At 39.2% G+C, this 19,466-nt stretch overlaps 1 protein-coding gene across 1 annotated transcript; it reads right to left on the bottom strand.

Moving 5' to 3' along the window:
* Positions 1-11,052: 11,052 nt before the first annotated feature.
* On the bottom strand, positions 11,053-19,322 carry TRIML2 (tripartite motif family like 2). The gene is made up of 7 exons (XM_036457147.1): positions 19,134-19,322; positions 18,779-18,874; positions 17,782-17,976; positions 16,486-16,632; positions 15,044-15,063; positions 14,762-14,865; positions 11,053-11,600 (listed from the first exon to the last, which is right to left on the bottom strand). The coding sequence occupies exons 1-7, from the start codon at positions 19,320-19,322 to the stop codon at positions 11,053-11,055; spliced, it is 1,299 nt and encodes a 432-aa protein (XP_036313040.1).
* Positions 19,323-19,466: the final 144 nt, after the last annotated feature.

Raw genomic sequence — 19,466 nt, 5'->3', positions numbered from 1 at the left:
TACAGGTATACTTACAGCAGTTTGTTCAGAATACCTAAAACTAGGAATGATACAAATGTCTACCAATAGAATAGATAGTAAATAAATTGGTTGTGCCCGCAACCAATGTACATGTCCTTGACCAGAATTGAACCTGGGACCCTTCAGTCCGCAGACCGATGCTCTATCCACTGAGCCAAACCGATTTCGGCTCTTTTCTTTTCTTTTCTTTCTTTTCTTTTTTTTTTTTTTTTTTTAAATATATTTTATTGATTTTTTACAGAGAGGAAGGGAGAGGGATAGAAAGCTAAAAACATCGATGAGAGAGAACATCGATCAGTTGCCTAATGCACACTCCCTACTGGGTATGTGCTCGCAACCAAGGTACATGCCCTTGACCTGAATTGAACCTGGGACCTTTCAGTCCACAGACCGACGCTCTATCCACTGAGCCAAACCGGTTTCGGCTTGACCCACTATTTCTACTTACATGAAATTAACTCTAAATATATAATTGAGCATGCATTATATAAAATTATAATATTCAATGCTATTTATTGGACCATCATGTGTAACAGTGAAAATATGAAGGTAAATTTTTAGCAGGATAGCTAATAAATAAAACACAGTAGTATGCTTTTGAATAAACATGCCACATTAACAACAAAACAAAGGAAAAATAGAAATTCCATAATATATTGCTTTGTGAAAAAAGTATGCTATAATTCCTTTGTTACAAATAAATATATTTATGCTTGCTAATTTACAAACTCTTGGGAGAGGGATATCTGATTGGATGGAGAGGCAGATATTGGGAAGTGTATTACCTATTCAAAAATTAAATTTTAAAAACAAGTCTCCACATAGCTTATAAATTAGTCATCGAAGCAAATTAAATTATTTTAGAATCATACATAGTATGAGTCCAGTTACACAAATTAAAACTTTAACAAAGGAAGGGAAATTGCAAGAAATAGTCTATATCAAATTAATTATATTTGTATTTGTGCAATAGAGCTTGGGGGGCTAGTTCATACATCTTTATTTTCATAATGACAGTTCACGAATATTATTAATGTCTTCCTAAGTTCTCATGAGAAGTTGCTCCTAACAAACTTGAAGATTACATATCTCTTCCTTCCTCCTGCATAGGTGATGCCTCCCATTATTCTCTCAAGTCATTAAACAAATGACTCCCAGCACATAGCATCAGCAGACCAGTGAATTAACAAAAAGATACTTCCTCAGTTTACTGGGACCATACAAGTCTTCCCAACCCCTCTCTAGGAGAACAGAGGAAATGCAAACTTCTCCAGTGAATCATTTCCTTCCTTAGGGGAGGGAGATGAAAAGGAGGAGGTGTTAGGACTTGTGTTTTCTTCAACACCAGGGTCCAGTTAGTAGGCCCTCTGAAAATACCTGAAATGCAGTCCCACCCCCTTACCCCGCCCAGGACGAGACAGAGTTATTTGATTTCTGCCCAATCAAAACCAAAGTCTGAATGTGTATCTGAGTGGAGAAAAAGAGTGGGTAGTAAACCAAATGTGGCAAAATATGAAGGTATATAGCTACTCCCTGGAATTCATTTTCAATCCTTCTGTAGGTGATTTTTTTTTTTCTTTTCCAAATAAAAAGTGGAGGTAAAGAAGGAAAAGTCAAGAACCATATGGTGTCACTTATATGTGGGGTGAAAGCAACAAACGAACAAACAAGAAAAAAGCAAAAACTCGCAGACACAGACAACAGTAGGGTGGTTACTTGCGGGGAGGGTAAAGAGGGTTGAATATATGGTGACAGAAGATTTGACTTTGGATGGTGGGAACACAATGCAATATAGAAATGATGTGTCATCAAATTGTATTCTTTTATTTTTAATACATATATATTTTTAATACATATATTTTTATTGATTTTGGAGAGCAAACGAGAGGAGAGAAGCTTTGGGTGTCAATTCACTCGCCCTCAATTCTTGAGAATGAAAATGGAACAGTAACAACATGAGTGTCTAATCCTGCTGACAATGTACCTTCAGCTGCTCTGGCATGGTTCCTTCCTAAGCGAGGAAGTGAAGCTTGGCTTTCTTTGTCTGTCAGGCATGTCTATGCATTGACAAGAGTGCTCAGATTTGAATTAAAATTGTGTTCTTGAGATTTTAAAGGATTTACATTCAAACCCTGCTTGAGTGCTTTCTCCACTGATGATCACCTGGAAGGAAAACCATTTGGCAAGGACCTCCCAGAACCAAATTATGTGTTGGGGAAGCCTAGAGAAAACTCTTTTGCTAAACAACGGTTACACTAAAACTCCTGGTTAATTTATCTGTAGTCACATGATAAAATCAGTGACTTTCTTTCCCATCTCTGTCTCTCTCCCTCCTTTCCTCCCTCCCTCCCTCTTTCCTTCCTCAAGCTCCACCTCTCCCTTTCCCCTCTAGAGAAGACCAAAGGGAAATCGCTAGCTGGAGAGGGGAGAGAAGGAGGAGCCTTGTGGGCAGTGACCCCACCAGTGTCAGAAGCAGAGGACCCCCCCATCCCCGCCCTTGCCCACATTTAACCCACACCCCACCTATGCATCTTGTTCTCCAAGGTCGCCTGCTCTCACTTCTTGAGTGTGTGCTGTTGCTTTAATAAATTTACTGTTCTTTGCTAAATCTCTCTGAATTTGGATTGAGTTGAGGCATTCCCAGGTGCTGCCAGGCATCAGGAAGATACTGAAATTCGAAGAGGCTGAATAATTCAACCAAATTAGACTAATGACTTCAGTAATACAAAGGAGAAAAAAATTTGATCTTTAACATGATCCCAATTTTATGACTATATCTTGCCACCCTTCCAGATACACAGAAGAACACTTCACAGTATATGGCTTTACTTGTTTCTATACGAGACTCAAGTAAGAGGCAGTCTCCTGGAAAATAGGACAAATTCTCTTGCCTAAGGAAGGAGAGCTGAAACCAACATAATGTGATGTCCTACCCCTATGTTAAATAATACTAAGACAAAACAAAAATAATTCTACGACTGCTTTAGGCAATGCACTCCTGAAGGAAGGATAGACTATGAATCACCTATAACAGCTTGAACCGCAGCATGCTCATCCATACTCGCTTAGCCCCCTGCTTCCCTGTAATCACGGATCCTCTGCGATGATGCCATAAACTTGGCTCGGCCTCTATCAGCTCTCTGGCAAAAACCACCTCGGAAATTATCTGACAGAGACCCTAAACCCATATAATTATCCTTCAACTCATTTCCCCATTCGCGACCCTCCTTAGAGCCTGTCAAGTGTTTTCCCTTACTGCACTATCCAATAAACATAGGTTAGCTTTCTGGAAGTCTTATTGTGAGAGTAGGCAGTTATGCTAGACATGGGAGAATTAAAAGTCTCCTTTCCTGCCCCATTTTGGATGGTCTTGCTTGGATAGGGGTAATGCCTAGAACTACAATAACCATCTGTGATGAGTGAAGGTCACTCCGGAGGACAAGGGGCAAAATTGGATAGAGGGAAGAATGGATAGAGTGGCAAGATGGAAAGATTGCCCTAATCGGTTTGGCTCAGTGGATAGAGCATCGGCCTGCGTACTGAAGGGTCCCAGGTTCGATTACAATCAAGGGCATTACTTTGGTTGCGGGCACATCCCCAGTAGTGGGTGTGCAGGAGGCAGCTGGTCAATAATTCTCTATCAATGTTTCTATCTCTCTATCCCACTCTCTTCCTCCCTGTATATATATAAAAAAAAAAATCAATAAAATAAAATTAAAAAAAGACGGAAAGATTATGGACCCGGTCTTTGGCTCATTGAGCTGACCAATAGGTCTCAGGTTTATTTCCCTCCCGTCTTCCTGCCCCATTTATCAGTTCTGGAGTATTCAGTGCTGCTTTGTCACTCTATGCAGTCACTGCAGAGCGATAGTATTTCCAGTGACATGCCTTTGATTTTTTCAGTTTTCATCTTCTTGATCTCCTTTCTAGGATATTTCAAATTACACACTATTGCTAGAATGTTTTTCATCTCTCTAATAATATAATAATGATAGTTTAGAGGTTTTACTCCAAATTCTACTTCCTACTGTCAGTCTTTATCATTTAAGAAAAATGTGAAATGTGAATGATAATTTGTTGTCCATTTTTATCTATGAGTAGGCTTTACAAGTGGCTTGAAACTATGTGGGATACCAAATATCAAATCTTTTTCTCTTGAGCAGTTTTCAGCTTGGATTAAGAGTCTGTCTTGCCAAAAAAAAAAAAAAAAAAAAAAGAGTTTGTCTTGCAGCAAGGGATAAACCTGATTGCCAGCATTCTAGAAGCCACGAGGGGGTATGAGTCTGAGTCTCACTATTCAGTAGGCAAGCTTTATCTTATTTTCTTTTCAGTAGAGTATCAACCAACTCATGAAGAAAAAGCCGATTCATTTTTAACCAAGTCTATTACCCAAATATTTAATGAGTGACTACTGCTGGACTTTCACACTGTTTAAGGTGAAAGACAGAGTAAATAAGATACCTTTTCCAGAAGGCAAATACATTTATCCTGCAAACTCTACAGCCAAAAATATGGCTGTCGTGACTGATTTTCCGTTGGGGGAACAAAACCCATCATGTTCTCAACTAACAGTGGTAGTGCAAATTATATAGATTTTATTATTTTTTTAAAATTTTTCCTTTTTATATAGATTTTTAAATGAGAAAAATGTCAATCCTCATGCAAGAATTATAATTTAGAGAAGCGGACCCAAAAGGAACAGTAAATGCTTCAAGGCTGAGAAACCATTACCCAAGACAGGGCTTCCAAGAACTTCTTGGATTTCCATCCTCACACAGAGCCACAGGAAATTTCCCAGAGCAACCATCACCAGCTAATGGGAAAATTGCTCTTGGGATTTCCAGTTAGTACACAAGCTTAACCTGTAATGACTTATGCTTATCTGAGTATCTAGAGTAGGGGTGTCGAACTCAATCAGAGAAGGGGCCAAAATCTAAAATCCAGCCTAAATCGCGGGCCGAATGGTTTACTGAACAGTCATAAACTGTCATTGTGATGGAAACGCAGCAGAGTGCAGTGATGACAGCGCGGTGCGGGCCACATTGCAAGGCCTGGCGGGAAGGATTTGGCCCGCGGGCCTTGTGTTTGACACATGTGATCTAGAGCCTTCTCTTCACCAGATGTTTTATATGACCTTCACTCCTAAGGACAGAATTATTCTATTCCAGCCATGCAACTAGAATAACTGCTGTACATGAGTAAACAAATATCATCTGTTCTTGATGCCTGAAAAGTTTAACTCTCCTCACACAGTGGATTGTCTTCCCTTTTATTTGAAGTAAGTAAATTAGGCTACAAATCCACCTCCTGTGAATACATCTCAGGATTTATATCTGAGGCAGAATGCTAGTCTGCTCCTGGGTTGGAAAATATTCAATTCTGATTTTTGAAATCATATATAATATATTTCTCAAAACTTGGCCACTGGATCATGACAAAATGACACTAAAGAAGTCTTTCACTAGCAACTGCTATCTTAAAACGAAAAATTTTCAAGAGTTCCTTAGACAAGTTTGTACTCCAAAGCTCCAAACTGTCTCATCCCTCATTTGCTCATTGATGAGAGGAATCTTCATGGGTTGATGCTCAACCATTGAAGCCATACCAGCTGGTTGTCAGGAATCACTGTTTTGTTCTGATGTAAAATACCTGGTATATAGTGACCACTTAATACTTTTTGGTTGCCTTGTTCACCATTTATTCAAAGCCCTTACCATCATGGAGTTTATATTCCAGAGAGGGAAGACAAATAGAATTAGTTGTTTAATACTAATTCAGGTAATAATGTATGATGTATAGAAAATACTGTAGGGTAAGAGTTAAAGGGATGGAAGTGAAGATAGTTTTGGATAGAATGTTCTAGAAAAGACTTTCTTTGTGGAGAGTAGATTGTGGGGGACTAAGGGAGAAGCAAAACCAGAGAGAAGGCTGCCACAGTAGTCTAAATTAAAGACAGGGGATTCGATTAATGTGATAAGAGGAAAGATAGTAAAAAAAAGTTTGGATTTTGATATATTAAAGGTAGAGTTAACAGTATTTGCTAATGGACTGAATGTAGAATGAGAGCAAAATAAAGGAGTCAATGATGATTCTAAAGTAAATTCAAACCAAGTGAAACTTATACAAAAAAATGGACACTAAGTTTTCACAAAGAGGGTCTGGCCAGTCTAAATTACTACAGACCCAGGAAGCTAGTATCTCTGCTTTTCTCTCCAGAACAATCACTCTAAGTCCACAATGAATAAAAGATAGTATATTCTCAGAGGAAAATGCACATTCATAGTCCTTGGATGAAAATGCAAGTTCCGAATCTCAACAGCAATAGCTTTTAGCTTCAGAAATTTCACAATTCAAAGAACAAAAGAGGAACTGCAATCAGTAACCTTAGACCCTCATACCCACCCCCTTTTGCAAATAGATCTACTAGTATCTCTAAGCACCTGGAAGGACCACATAGTTCTCCTATCTGAAACAGGAAACAGTGCAGCAATCTGTAGCTGATTAGAGTGTTTGTTAGGATGAACGCAGAGCTGATTAAAATACTCATTCAGTAAAGACATTCACATAAGATTTTAAACTTTTAACTAAGAGGGGTTTTTTTTTGTTTTTTTTTTTTTATACAAGTACATAAAAGATACTTCATGAAAATAATTTCACATTGTCTCCATCAACCTCTTTTTTTGAAAAACGTGAATTTTACTTTCACATCCATACCAGGCCTCAACTCCTCCTACCTTTCCTTCCAGCCAACCTGTTATCTCACTATTTGCATACCTTTGGGAGGATACAATCCTGTTGGTTCACTATCTGTGATTTTTAGCATGTTTGTCTTGGTAAATTAAAAATAAAAAGCAGCCGAAACAGGTTTGGCTCAGTGGTAGAGCATTGGTCTGCGGACTGAAAGGTCTCAGGTTCGATTCCGGTCAAGGGCATGTACATTGGTTGCGGGGCACATCCCGGGTAGGGGGTGTGCAAGAGGCAGCTGGTCGATGTTTCTCTCTCATCGACGTTTCTAGCTCTCTATCCCTCTCTCTTCCTCTCTGTAAAAAAATCAATAAAATATATTTAAAAAAAATAAAAATAAAAATAAAAAGCATATACTTCTTAGAATGAAAAGAGGTAGTGAGGTAATACACAGCATGCATTTGGAACCTTACCTTGCAGGCAGCAGAAGCACACATTATTTTAATATGGATTATTTTTGTAATTCTACTGCATTCATCTATTACTGCAGAGCATTCTTTCCTCTCACGTGGAATCAATTCCCATCTCACATTGGTTCTCTTCAGGCCAAATGTCCCTATCCTCCTGCATACTTTCAAATAATGTACTTCCCTGAAAATTCTTCCTCTTTATCTTTCTTGCTTTACAAAAGATCAAAAAATCAACTGCAGTGAGGTCACCTTACCTCTTCTTCTCTTTACCTTGATAATTTCACACCGATTGTTCTGATTCTTAAATGAAGGTATGAGTCTGGAAGGGTATGAGTCAATTCTTTTAAAAAACACACACATATTTTATTGATTTCAGAAAGGGAGAGATAGAATCAATGATGAGAAATCATTGATCAGCTGCCTTCTGCATGCCCCACACTGGGAATCAAGCCTGCAACCAAGGAATATACCCTTGACTTGAATCAAACCTGGGACCCTTCAATCCACAGGCTGATGCTCTATCCACTGAGCCAAACCAGCGATCACTTTCCCTCAGTTCTTAACCCAGAGGTGCAGCAGTACTTCAGCTATCAAGACTCTCACAATGTGACTTCACATCACATTTGTAGAGCACTATTTCCAAATTATAACTACAGAATGAAATTAGTTTTACTTAAATGTGCCTAGGCCAAAATACATCACATGCAAAGGGTTTTGTTTTGTTTTTAAGCTAACAAACACTGATGTTGTTTCAGATTTGATCTTTTTTACTGATTTCAGAGAGAGGGAGAGGGAGAAATAGAAACATCATTGAGCGAGAGTCACTAATTGGCTGCCTCCTACACACCCCCACTGGAGACTGGACCCACAACCAAAAGACTGTGCCCTAACCAGGAACCTAACCATGATCTCTTGGTTCATAGATTGACTCTCAAACCATTGAGCCACACCAGCCAGGCTCACCTGCATAGTCTTACTCACCTTTTAGCGTATCTCCCCTGCAGGGCTTGGATACTCTACCATCACCTGCCTAGTGCTATAATTCACCACACTTATTGCTCCCCCCGCCCCCAATTCTTAATGAGTACATATTAAAAGAAAGTATGTCCTAGGGACTATTTAACATCAGATGATAAAAAACAAAAACAGACACAGTTCATCCTCTCGTTGATTTATAGTCTAATGGGGAAAGCAATCAAGTGAGGGCCCAAATACTGGTGTAAAACTGCAACTGTGCTTTGCGTAACAAGAAGCTGCAATCATTGCAATGATCAGCCAGGACTCACTCTTGTTAAGGATGCCAAAGAGGACTGACACTTAAAGGAAGACCTATAGAATGAACCGGAAATAGCAAAAGGAGGAGTAGTAACTAAATCACAGGGAACTGCATGTGCGAAGTCTTTGTGACTGGAAGGATGCAATGGATATCATTTGAAAGGTCAGTAGCTGTGTCAAAATATCTTTTTCAAAGGCTTAAAAAACAATCCTCATACAAATAAGATGAACATGTGTCAAAGGTTTTATTCAACTCAGGAATCAGCTAGGGATCCAGGAAAAGAATAAAACTAGTTCCAAGAATAATGACAAACAGTTTATTAAGATCATCGGGACTATAAAAGGTTAAAATAAGATTTCGTAGGTTAGATACAAAACTAGTTATTGATAATACCCCACAAGGCAAAATAAAAAACAAAACCTTTGGAGATATTTTTCTCTACAGTTAATTTTTCAAGTTAACATCACATTGTGAGGGTTCTCAGCAAATGGTAAATACCAAAGTCAAACGCAAGTACAGTTTCATAGAAAATTTAAATAATCTTTGTTTGTTAGACAACGTCTTAGATTGACATTGAAAGGGCAGGCTGCATTCTCTTTGGTTTCAGAGCTGAGGAAAACAGTTAACAGTCAAGTTGCAGAGGCAGGAGAAATTTTGATATAAAATAAGGTTGAAGATTTAGTACTATACAATTCTTACAAAATTTTTACATTGCTCTATATAATAAATCATCAGTTTCTTTTTCCTTAGGAGATTGGAAAAGGGTCTGAGAGCCATTGTTTTGTGGTGTTTTATTTTCCCTTATAACTTTTTAAAACATATTTATTGATTTCAGAGAGGAAGGGAGAGGGAGAGACAGAAACATCAACGATGACAGAACCACTGATTGGCCGCCTCCTTCACACCCCATATGGGAATTGAACCCAGAACTCTTCAGTCCAAAGGCCTATGCTCCACCCATTGAGCCAAAGCAGGTAGATCATACTTTGAGTTTTTAATCTTAGTGATCACAGTAATTATCTCACTTCAAACTCACTCAGCTGGCCCAACCCCCAATCCTCAGATCAGGGTTACTTTACACCCATGTCTTCTTGTGATTGGGTGTGAAGATGTGCAAATGCATTTTCTAAAGCTACATCTTTACACACACACACACACACACACACACACACACAATCCAGATATTTAAAAAGAAAAACTGAGAATTCCAAATGGTTGACTAAAAATTTGTCCCCAAAACACAAGTAATTAAGAATTTATGCCTTCCCATACACATCCCAACAGAAGCAATTTTCTTCTAATTGCCTTTTATGTATCCAGAGAGAAGTATAACTAATATGTTTCCTTCACTTCCTGTAGAAATTGGTTTGCATTTTTAGGAAATGTCAATAAAATGGGACCACCGTCCTACTTGGTCATGCTTACGTAACAGGTTCCTATGCAGCAGGATTCAGACAGAGCTTGATTTTTGATAGGATGACCCAGATTGCATTCCTTATCCTTGTTACTTACTAAATACTTAACAGCTACATAACTTTAATAAGATTAATACATACTTACAGGTTGTTAAAAATATTAAGGGGTATAAAATATTAAGGGGTATAAAATATTCAATATTAAGCTTTTCACATAAAAGTCTCCCTATAAATTTGTTGTCACACTCTTCTAAGAACTGTATAATCATCCCTGACAAGGCTGTACAAAAAATGTTTTTCAATGGATTGTCAAATAGGAAAGATGAGAGCATTATAAGGCAATACTACAAACAAGTTTCAAAGAACTGAACTATCAGGTTTCTTTTACAAAATCTAATATTCTTGTAAAAATGTAGATTACTAGGCCAGCCAGTGTGATTTAGTGGTTGAGCATAGATCTATGAACCAGGAGATCATGGTTTGATTCCTGGTCAAGGCATGTGCCCTGCTTGCAGGCTCAATCCCAGGATGAGGCATGCAGGAGGCAGCCGATCAATGATTCTCTCTCATTGATCAGCTAGCTCTCCCTATTCCTTTCTCTCAGAAATTAAAAAAAAAAAAAAAAAAAAAAAAAAATATATATATATATATATATATATATATATATATATGAAAGAATTGTAAAATATTCACATTTCTTAGCAATGCCTTCTCCTCCCCCATATAAAATATTCAGGAAAATTCAGTTGTTCTTCATTTGGAATAAGTGTTATAGTCTTCGCACTGTCAGTATCAGGATGCCTCAATGTCAGTATTAGGTAACAAGTAACTATGATAATATTCTCAAATCTAAAGTCCTAATTATACCTAAAACTATTTTCAAAAACATCTCTGAGTCTTCAACCTATTCCTAAGGATACCAGACTATATTACTTCTCTAATTTCCCAATCTTATACTGTGTATGCCTTTGTTGTTCTAATTAGTATGGGGTCCTTCAGTTAAGACTCAGCTTGAAGGTAGTCAGTCTCTTACAGTAAACATGTGAAAAGCACAATAAATGCAAAAGCTCTAGGGTACTGAACTGGGTTCCAGCTCAAGAACAATAAATCTTTTATTAGATTACTTAATATCAATTATTTTACCAAGGCATATTCTACACTTTTGAGAATCTTGTGGTTTTCGATTTCACACTGCGAAAACATCAGGGAGGCAGATGCTAAGAGAGTCTGCACTTGTGCCTTCATTTGGGGAACAAAGAGAGAAAATAGGCCTGACAGCTCCTTTGAAGACAAGACCAGAGAAATTATAAATGAGGAGTCTCTTTGTCACATCATAGAATGATATCTGCCCATACTTATAGTCTAGGAAAACTCCAACTTTGTGTATCTGCTCTTCCAAGTAGATCCCTTTTAAAGGAGGAAAGACCCATAAGGTATATTTGGTTCCCATCAGAGATCCCGTGAGTAAGATTTTACCTTCAGAAGATTTGGGTATGAGTCTGGCGGTCGAGTCTTCAAATATACCCAACTGCCAGTTGGCTGCCTTTTCCACATCCACCTCCCAGTAATGCCTCCCTGAGGTAAAGCTCTCCACACCCAACACAGAAGCACTGAAGTCAAATATATCTGGGATGCCAGGTATCTCCTGCTGGACATTTTCAAGTTTTACACTTCTCAGATCCTCAGAGAGGACAAGACAGGAATTAGCTGTTTTGGGATCCAAAGTTATAGGTCCTGCAGGGAGAGAGAAATTTGATTAACACAGGGTTCATCAAAGCCAGTGCCAGAAAATGATCATTTCTAACATTCAGGGCTTCCCAACAAGTGGGTAAAAATTCCAGGGACAGATATGGGAGAGGAAATCTAGGGGAATCCAGGAAAAGGAACCTCTAAGCTTTGTTTCAAGAAAGGACATCAGAGAGGAAAAACAAGATGGTGGGATGAGATGCAATGTATCTGTGGAGGTAGAAAAACAAATTATAATTGACTAAATGTCCTGGCATCCATTCCTGGCCAGATACCACGTAGGACCCAACTCTAGTCCCCTACAGATCTTCTCCAAATCCAGAAAACCTGGGGCTACAAAACCTGTGAGAATCTGCCAGAAAAACCAAGCTGAGAATAAAAAAACTCAAAACGACTTCTTTTACTTGAATGATAGTGATACTTGCTTTCATATCTCTGTTCCTTCTCTTATCTTTCTCTGTTCAGACTCTAAAACAGAGTGATTTCTCATGGCTTAGACCTGGTTCTCCCTTTTTGTTTCTGGTACTCCTTTCCTCTGTGTGACTTCATCTAGCTTCACTTTTAAATATCTCCTCTAAGTCCATGGCTTACTCCATAGATTAGTTGCCAAAAAACCAGTTGAACATACACAGGCCTTTCAAATATACTACAACCAAAATGGAACTCCCAAACCTCTCCCTTTCCCCATTCTACTTTTTCAGTTAAAAGCACACTTAATACTTTAGTTGCTCAAGCCATAAACCTGGAATAGTTCGTTACTTCTTAATGTCTTTAACATCTAATCCAGCAGCAAGTTTTATGGCCAAATGAACTTAAATCTCTAGACTTGAAGCCCCAATGCATGTCATTAGTAGGGTAGTCTTAAAAGTCACAAAACCTTGAATTTTAAGTTTCAAATTGCCCCAGGCTCTTAGTATTTCCAGGAGCCTGGCAGAAACCAATGCAAATTCTTTCTGGAAGAATGCAAACCCTTATTCTCAAAAAATTTCTAAAATTAATATCTAAGGGGGAAAAAAAAGCTTACCTATTAAAAAATCATTAAATACACACTTATGAAATAAGGGAGCACTACTGAGTGACACTAGCAGAAATAAATCTGAAGAACTCACATCAAATATTAAAATTACCAGGAACAGCCGAAACCAGTTTGGCTCAGCGGTAGAGCATTGGTCTGCAGACTGAAAGGTTCCGGGTTCAATTCCGGTCAAGGGCATGTACATTGGTTGCGGGCACATCCCTGGTGGGGGGTGTGCAGGAGGCAGCTGGTCGATGTTTCTCTCTCACCCGACGTTTCTAGCTCTCTATCTCTCTCCCTTCCTCTCTGTAAAAATCAGAATATATATTTATAAATTACCAGGAACATCCCTAGCTGGCTTGACTCAGTCCACAGAGCATCGGCCTGCAGTCAAACCCGGGTTTGATTCCGGTCAAGGGCACATGCCTGGGTTGCACGCTAAACCCCCAGTTGGGGCATCCAGGAGGCAGTCTATCAATAATTCTCATCTTTGATGTTTCTCTCTCTCTCCCCACTCTCCGAAATAAAAAAGTATACAAAAAAAGAAAAAGGACATTAAGGCACTCTAAATAAAATGTGAATTTTAAAATATTAAAAAAATTTACCAGGAACAGACTCTAAAGTAACTTTTGCTTAGGATATAGTACCAGAAGTGAACTCACCAGATCATAAGAGTTTCATTTTTAAATTTTTGAGGAAACCTCATACTGTTTGCCATAGTGGCTGCACCAGTCTGTACTCCTACCAGCTTTGAACTAGTATTCCCTTTTCTCCACATCCTCCCCAGCACTTGTTTGTTGATTTTTCGGTGATAGTCATTCTGACAGGTGTGAGGTGATATCTCATTGTGATTTTAATTTGCATTTCTCAGGGATTAGTGACTTCGAGCATTTTTTTCATGTCTCTTGGCCATTTATTTGTATGTTCTTTGTGGAGAAATATCTTTCCAGGTTGTCTGCCCATTTAATTGGATTGTTTGTCTTCCTTTTGTTGAGTTGTAGTACTTTGTTCTTTTCCCCTTTGTTCCTCTTGCCCTAGGAGATATATCTGCAAAAATTCTGCTAATGTGAGGTATTTGAGAATTTACTGCCAATGTTTTCTTCTAAGATTTTTGTGGTTTCATGCCTTACATTTAAGTATTTTACCCATTTTTAGTTTATTCTTGTATATGGTATAAGTTGGTGGTCTATTCTTGTATATGGTATAAGTTAGTTTCATCTATTTGCATGTGTCTGTCCAGTTTTCCCAATACCATTTGAAGAGATTGTCTTTACTCCTAAAACTTCTCTTTGAAAGACACTATTAGGTAAATTAAAATATACACCTCAGACTAGGAGAAAACACACCCGATTAAAGACTCATGGTGAGAATATATAAAGACATCACAAAACTCGTAAAAAAACACATAACACAGTTTTTAAAATGCGAAAAATGTTAATAAATACAGTATACTTCAAAAGAGAGCAATGATAAAGGGTTGATAAACATATATAAATATGCTCGATATCATTGGTCAGTCCAGAAATGCAAATTAAATCAAAGTGATATACTGATATATGCTTATTAAGTTAGCTCTTAAAAAAAAATAACAAATCCTCGCAAAGATGTAGAGCAATTGAATCTCTCATACTTTACTAGTAAGAATGCAAAATGATATAATCAACCAAAAGAAATGAAGTCATAGCCACACAAAAATCTGTAAGCAATTTTTTATAGCATAAAGTTAGAAACAACTTAAGCATCCATGAATAAACTGTGGTATATTCATACAATGGAATACCACACGACAACAGAAAGGAACAAACCAGTGATACATGTAGATATACATAACAAACTAGGATGTACCTCAAATGCATTACATTAAGTGAAAAGAAGCCAGACTCACAAGGCCACATACAGTATGAATCCATTGACAGGACATTCAGGAAAAGACAGAACTATGGAGATAGGAGATATGTTGACATTTCCCCCTCTAGAAGTTAAAAAATTTTAAGTAGTAGAATCTGTCTGAAATTATTTTGATAGTTATCTAATGTGTGTAAGCATATTAAACCCTTCGATCTTCTATATCCTTAAGCTAACTGGAATTTACTTTTATTTATAGTAGGATGTAACAACAGATGCATCAACTTACTTTGAAACAATTCCAGCATTTTGCTCGGACCTGGTGTTTGGCATAAACTCGGGTCTGTGATTCGCGCGGGCTCTAGGCCCTGACTCAGTAGTGAAACACCACTCCTATAAAGAAAGGACAAAATCTCAGTTCTGTGGGGACCCTGGGGCCTTGCACCCAGAGAATGATCTCATTACATGATTACATGACCTCCCTGATCCTACCCCAGCATCTCTACCCACGTGTGCTCACACAATTAGTCCCTGATTCTGACCCAAATATATTTCCAAAATGAAAACTTACAATTCCAAAGCTCGTGCATCCTGTGGGGGGAAAAAGGAGACACTAGTGAGTATTTGAGCTAAGCGTTTTATGAGTTATGCCATGCAAATATCTTTTAATAATGAAACTCATATCCATGTAGTTTCTTCAGTTTCATTATGCTAATTCCCAGATATCAAATTTTAATATTGAATAGGAAAGTCGGAAAAAAATGCTTTAAGTTATTGCCATATTCCCAAGAGAAATATTTTCTATACCTCACCTCTGCCATCTTATTCAGAACTGGAGGCCTGGTGTACAAAATTTATGCAAGGGAGGGTCCCTAGGCCTGGCTGGTGATCAGGGTGGGTCAGGTTCCCCGCCTCCCCGCCTCCTCCTTCTCCAGCCACCAGAGAGCTGCCAAAAGTCGGTTCCCTGGTTGGGTCCCCAATTCCCCATTTTCTCGCCTCCTGGCCTCCTCCTTTCCTCGCACCCTCCACTGCTGGTCGCCTGCCGTGTTCTGCACAGCCCTCTGGTGGTCAGCACACATCATAGCAAGCGATAGAACTTTGGGTCTCCTGGTCAAACTCCAGGGGGACAATTTGCATATTAACCTTTTATTACATAGAATATTCATCTCAGTTCAGCCCATGTATTTGCTTTCTATGCTGGGGGTGGCCAGGGTGGAGCATGTGAACAGGTTTGCTAGGCTAGGCAATGTGGTTGGAGCCAGGTCAGGAACTGAGCAAAACTGGGTCACACCTATCTGTCCTCTTTGGAACTAGCTTGGCTCCAGAATGGAACCTGAGGGTTTATGTGTAAGAGCATCTTCAATGCAAATATGGGCCTGGCAGGGAAATATGGACAGTGTTCAAAAGACAGTATGTGTTGAAAAGGTTAATGCAGGTTACCATACAAAATTAAAAATATATTATACAAATAAATATCCCTCTCATTTCCCAAGGTTATCTCTGATTAAAATGGGTGTTTATTTTGCCAGAGATAGTCTGAATGTTAATGAGCATAAGTCTAGCTGTATATACATATTCTCTAAAACCAGACAAAAAGCGGTTCTGCCTTTTTTCTCCCCCACTTAACCAGGTATCTTGAAGATAATTTTTTAGTGGCAATAGAGCTTCTTCCTTCCTTTTTCATGGTGGCAGAACATTCCATTGTATAGGTGTATCATAATTTGACTAATCAATTATATATATATATATATATATATATATATATATATATATATAATTAAGAGACATCTCAATGCTGACTTACTATTAATAATTTTAAGGGGAGAATTCATGGTATGAAGTAGCTTTATGCTATACTCTGATTTCATGACGATTCATAAAGCTTTTGATGAATGGGAAATAGCTCTACAGCTTTCAGTGGTTGCAGATCACTGGACATTGTGGTCTAGAACTGGCCCTTCATGAGTGCAGCTCACTTCTCATTTCTCGCTATAATGAAGGTTCTTTCTGGACTCTCACCTTGAGCAACAGGAAGGAGGGTTCTGCACACTTCTTCTCCAGCTCGGCGGTGACTCCGTGAAGGCTGACGATCTGTTCGTAGAGCCTGACTTCACTCTGCTGCAGTTTACTCATGTTCTCTCTCCCCAGACGGCTCAGTCTCTGTGGAAGCATCTCCTTATTACTACTTGGCAGCCAGTGATTTATCTCACTTGCTCAGTCAACCATCTTTTAAAAACCCCACTTTCCTGCCTGCCGCCCCAGGCATACACATAATTAGATAAGGCCAGGACGTCCCTGGGTCAGGCAGGACACTTCCATAGGAACTTCCTTCTTTAACACAATACGTTTATATTGACATGGAAAGGGTGTGTGTTTATGTGTGTGTGTGTGTGTGTGTGTGTCATCCACTTATTCAGATAACAACCTGGACCTAAAGTAGATTATTTTTTACTCTGCAGTTTTATTCTGAAAATGTCCTATTTCCTTCTAATTAAAATTAAGATGTGAGTAAAAAATTAAATATTAATAGAATTAATCAAGCAACTGATATGTTTCCTTTTTATCCCTGCAAAGATGCTCCACCTAGGCACAGGGCACACGCTCATGCTATTTTTCTTATCTTAAAGAACACAAATAATGTATTGCTGATCTGACAACTTGCTTTTTCTTGATTAAATTGTTCTTTGAGAGCATTCCTTATCCATACACAGAGACATGATATCTTTTCTAAATGCTAAAGACCATTCCTTTTTATGTACATACATCTATTTCCTAAGCCCAATATTGATATAGGTTGCATCTAATCTGTTGCTGTCAATAAGTATTATAGCAGTAATAATACCTAATACTTATCCAGTACACAAAAAGTACAAACACTATTTTAAAAGCTCATGTAAGCTGTCACACACTCAATCCCGACATCAGTGTTGTCAACCAGGGGCCATTATTATCCTTACTTCACAGCTAAGAAAACCAAGCCTGAGGTTGAATAACTTCCAAGGACATACAGTGGCCGGTAAAATAGCAGACCCCAGATAGGAACCTCATCAACCTGACTTCAAAGACTACCTCTAAACCAGGCTCTAGACGGAAATAATTTTACAGCCTTCCTGTACCTATGTCTGTACCTATGTGTCTGCTTATACGAATGTAAGTATATTTGCTGTACATTCTCAGAAACAAAATTGTTGGGTGAATATATACAACCTTTTCATACATCACTGGATGTCTTATTCTGGAATTGACATGCTCAGCAATTCTGTCTCTCATTTCCCTAATATTCTAAGGATGCCACTTTCAACATCTCACCTGTAGTGTTTCCTGGTACTTCTTCTCTATCTCTGCAATCAACTTTATCAGCAGACCCTGATTGTCTTCTCTCAGGTGTGGGTTGAATGTGTACCCTGGCAGGTTTTGGAAGTTCATCTCATTCTCTTCAGTCACCAACCGGATCATCATCTCATATTCAGACTTAACCATCTCTTTAAAATTCTGCTCCTCTGCCTGCAACACAGATACAGATCATGGACTTCAGGTTAAACATCACAGATGGATCATAAATCTTTTCCACCTTTAACTTCAATATAAAGACAAGAAGCCTTAGCTGGTTTGGCTCAGTGGTTGGAGTGTCAGCCCAAGGACTGAAGGGTCTGTGTTTGATTCTGGTCAAGGGCACATACCTGGTTGCAGGCTCCATCCCTGACCCTGGTTTGGGCACATAAGGGAGGCAACCAATCAATGTGTCTCTCTCACATCGAGGTTTCTCTCCATCTCTCCCTCTTCCTTCCATTCTCTCTCTCTAAAAAAAAAAAAAAAAAAAAAAAAAAAATCAATGGGAATATATCTATTAAGTTTCTAGTCTTTCAATGTTTTTTGTTCGTTTGTTTGTTAATTCTCACCCGAGAATATTCTTTCCATTGCTTTTCCGAGTGGAAGGGAGAGAGGAAGACAGAGAATCATCTAAACATGTGAGAGACACATCAACTAGTTGCTCCCACAAACCCCCCAACCGAGAGGGTGAGGGTGGTGGGAGTGTGGGGTGAGAAGCAAACCTGCAACCCAGATATGTGCCCTTTACCAGAATGGAAATCACAACCCTTCCGTGTAGGAGGGAAAGGGGCACATGGGCAGGGCCACATATTGACTTTTAAGGTATGAAATTAATAACTTTTCCTACTTATGGATTTCAAATTTTTTTTCTTGCTTTCTCATGTGTCTTTTGACTTTGTTTATATTATTTGTCTATATTAAACACCTACCTAACATTATAGGTATTTTCCCCCCAAGGATCAAGATAAGCACCGACCTGAACCATCCCCATATTTTCTTGCTCTTCGGCCAGTAGGCTTTTGGCAGCTTCAAGTTTCGGCTTCAAGGCTCTCAACAGCTCCCGAAATAATTTCTGCAGAGGAATCGATCACAGAATTCCAGGTAAAGCAATTGCTTTAGGACAGTTAGATCCCCAACCGTAGACAACCGGAAGGCCAGCAGCCCTGACTATATATGTTTTCTTAGCCTTGACGTTGATGGCCCAAACATGGCATCTATCTAGCATGAACCAAGGGAATGGTCTTAGGGGCTCATATTATGTTGCCCAAACAAATCAGAGGAGGCGGCCAGAGGGCCAGAGTGCCTCTGAGATCTGGAGGAAGGAAGCTTACCCTGAAATTCTCTGCAGCTTCATGCACTCCGCGCACCACGTGGTTCCTATGCTCCTGGGACAGGAAACACTGGCGACAGAGCGTGACCTGCTCGTCCTCACAGAACAGCAGCAGGGGCTCCCGGTGGTCCCTGCAGGCGGCATCTCCCGGGATGCTCCGCCGGCGCTGGAGGTCGCGCCTCCTGGACATCGCGGCCCTCTTGGACATGCCGGCGGGTGTTCCTGGGCCAAGATGGGGCTGTTTCCGATGTGGAGTGCTTCCCGCCCGGGGAACAGGAGGACGACGGCAGAGTTCCGGTCGGTCAGCTGGTCACCCTCAGCGTCCACGGTCAAG

Source organism: Pipistrellus kuhlii, unplaced genomic scaffold (genome assembly GCF_014108245.1).
Source record: "Pipistrellus kuhlii isolate mPipKuh1 unplaced genomic scaffold, mPipKuh1.p scaffold_m20_p_3, whole genome shotgun sequence".
Classification (NCBI taxonomy): domain Eukaryota; kingdom Metazoa; phylum Chordata; class Mammalia; order Chiroptera; family Vespertilionidae; genus Pipistrellus; species Pipistrellus kuhlii.
This window is presented reverse-complemented; position numbering and strand designations above follow the sequence as displayed.

Excerpts from the sequence above, each read along its gene's own strand:
- TRIML2 (XM_036457147.1), bottom strand. The coding sequence starts at position 19,322 with ATGTCCAGGAGGCGCGACCTCCAGCGCCGGCGGAGCATCCCGGGAGAT. Across the intron at positions 17,977-18,778 it reads AAAATATGGGGATGGTTCAG|GCAGAGGAGCAGAATTTTAA; the intron begins GTCGGTGCTTAT and ends TCTGTGTTGCAG. Across the intron at positions 16,633-17,781 it reads AGTACCAGGAAACACTACAG|AGACTGAGCCGTCTGGGGAG; the intron begins GTGAGATGTTGA and ends ATGCTTCCACAG.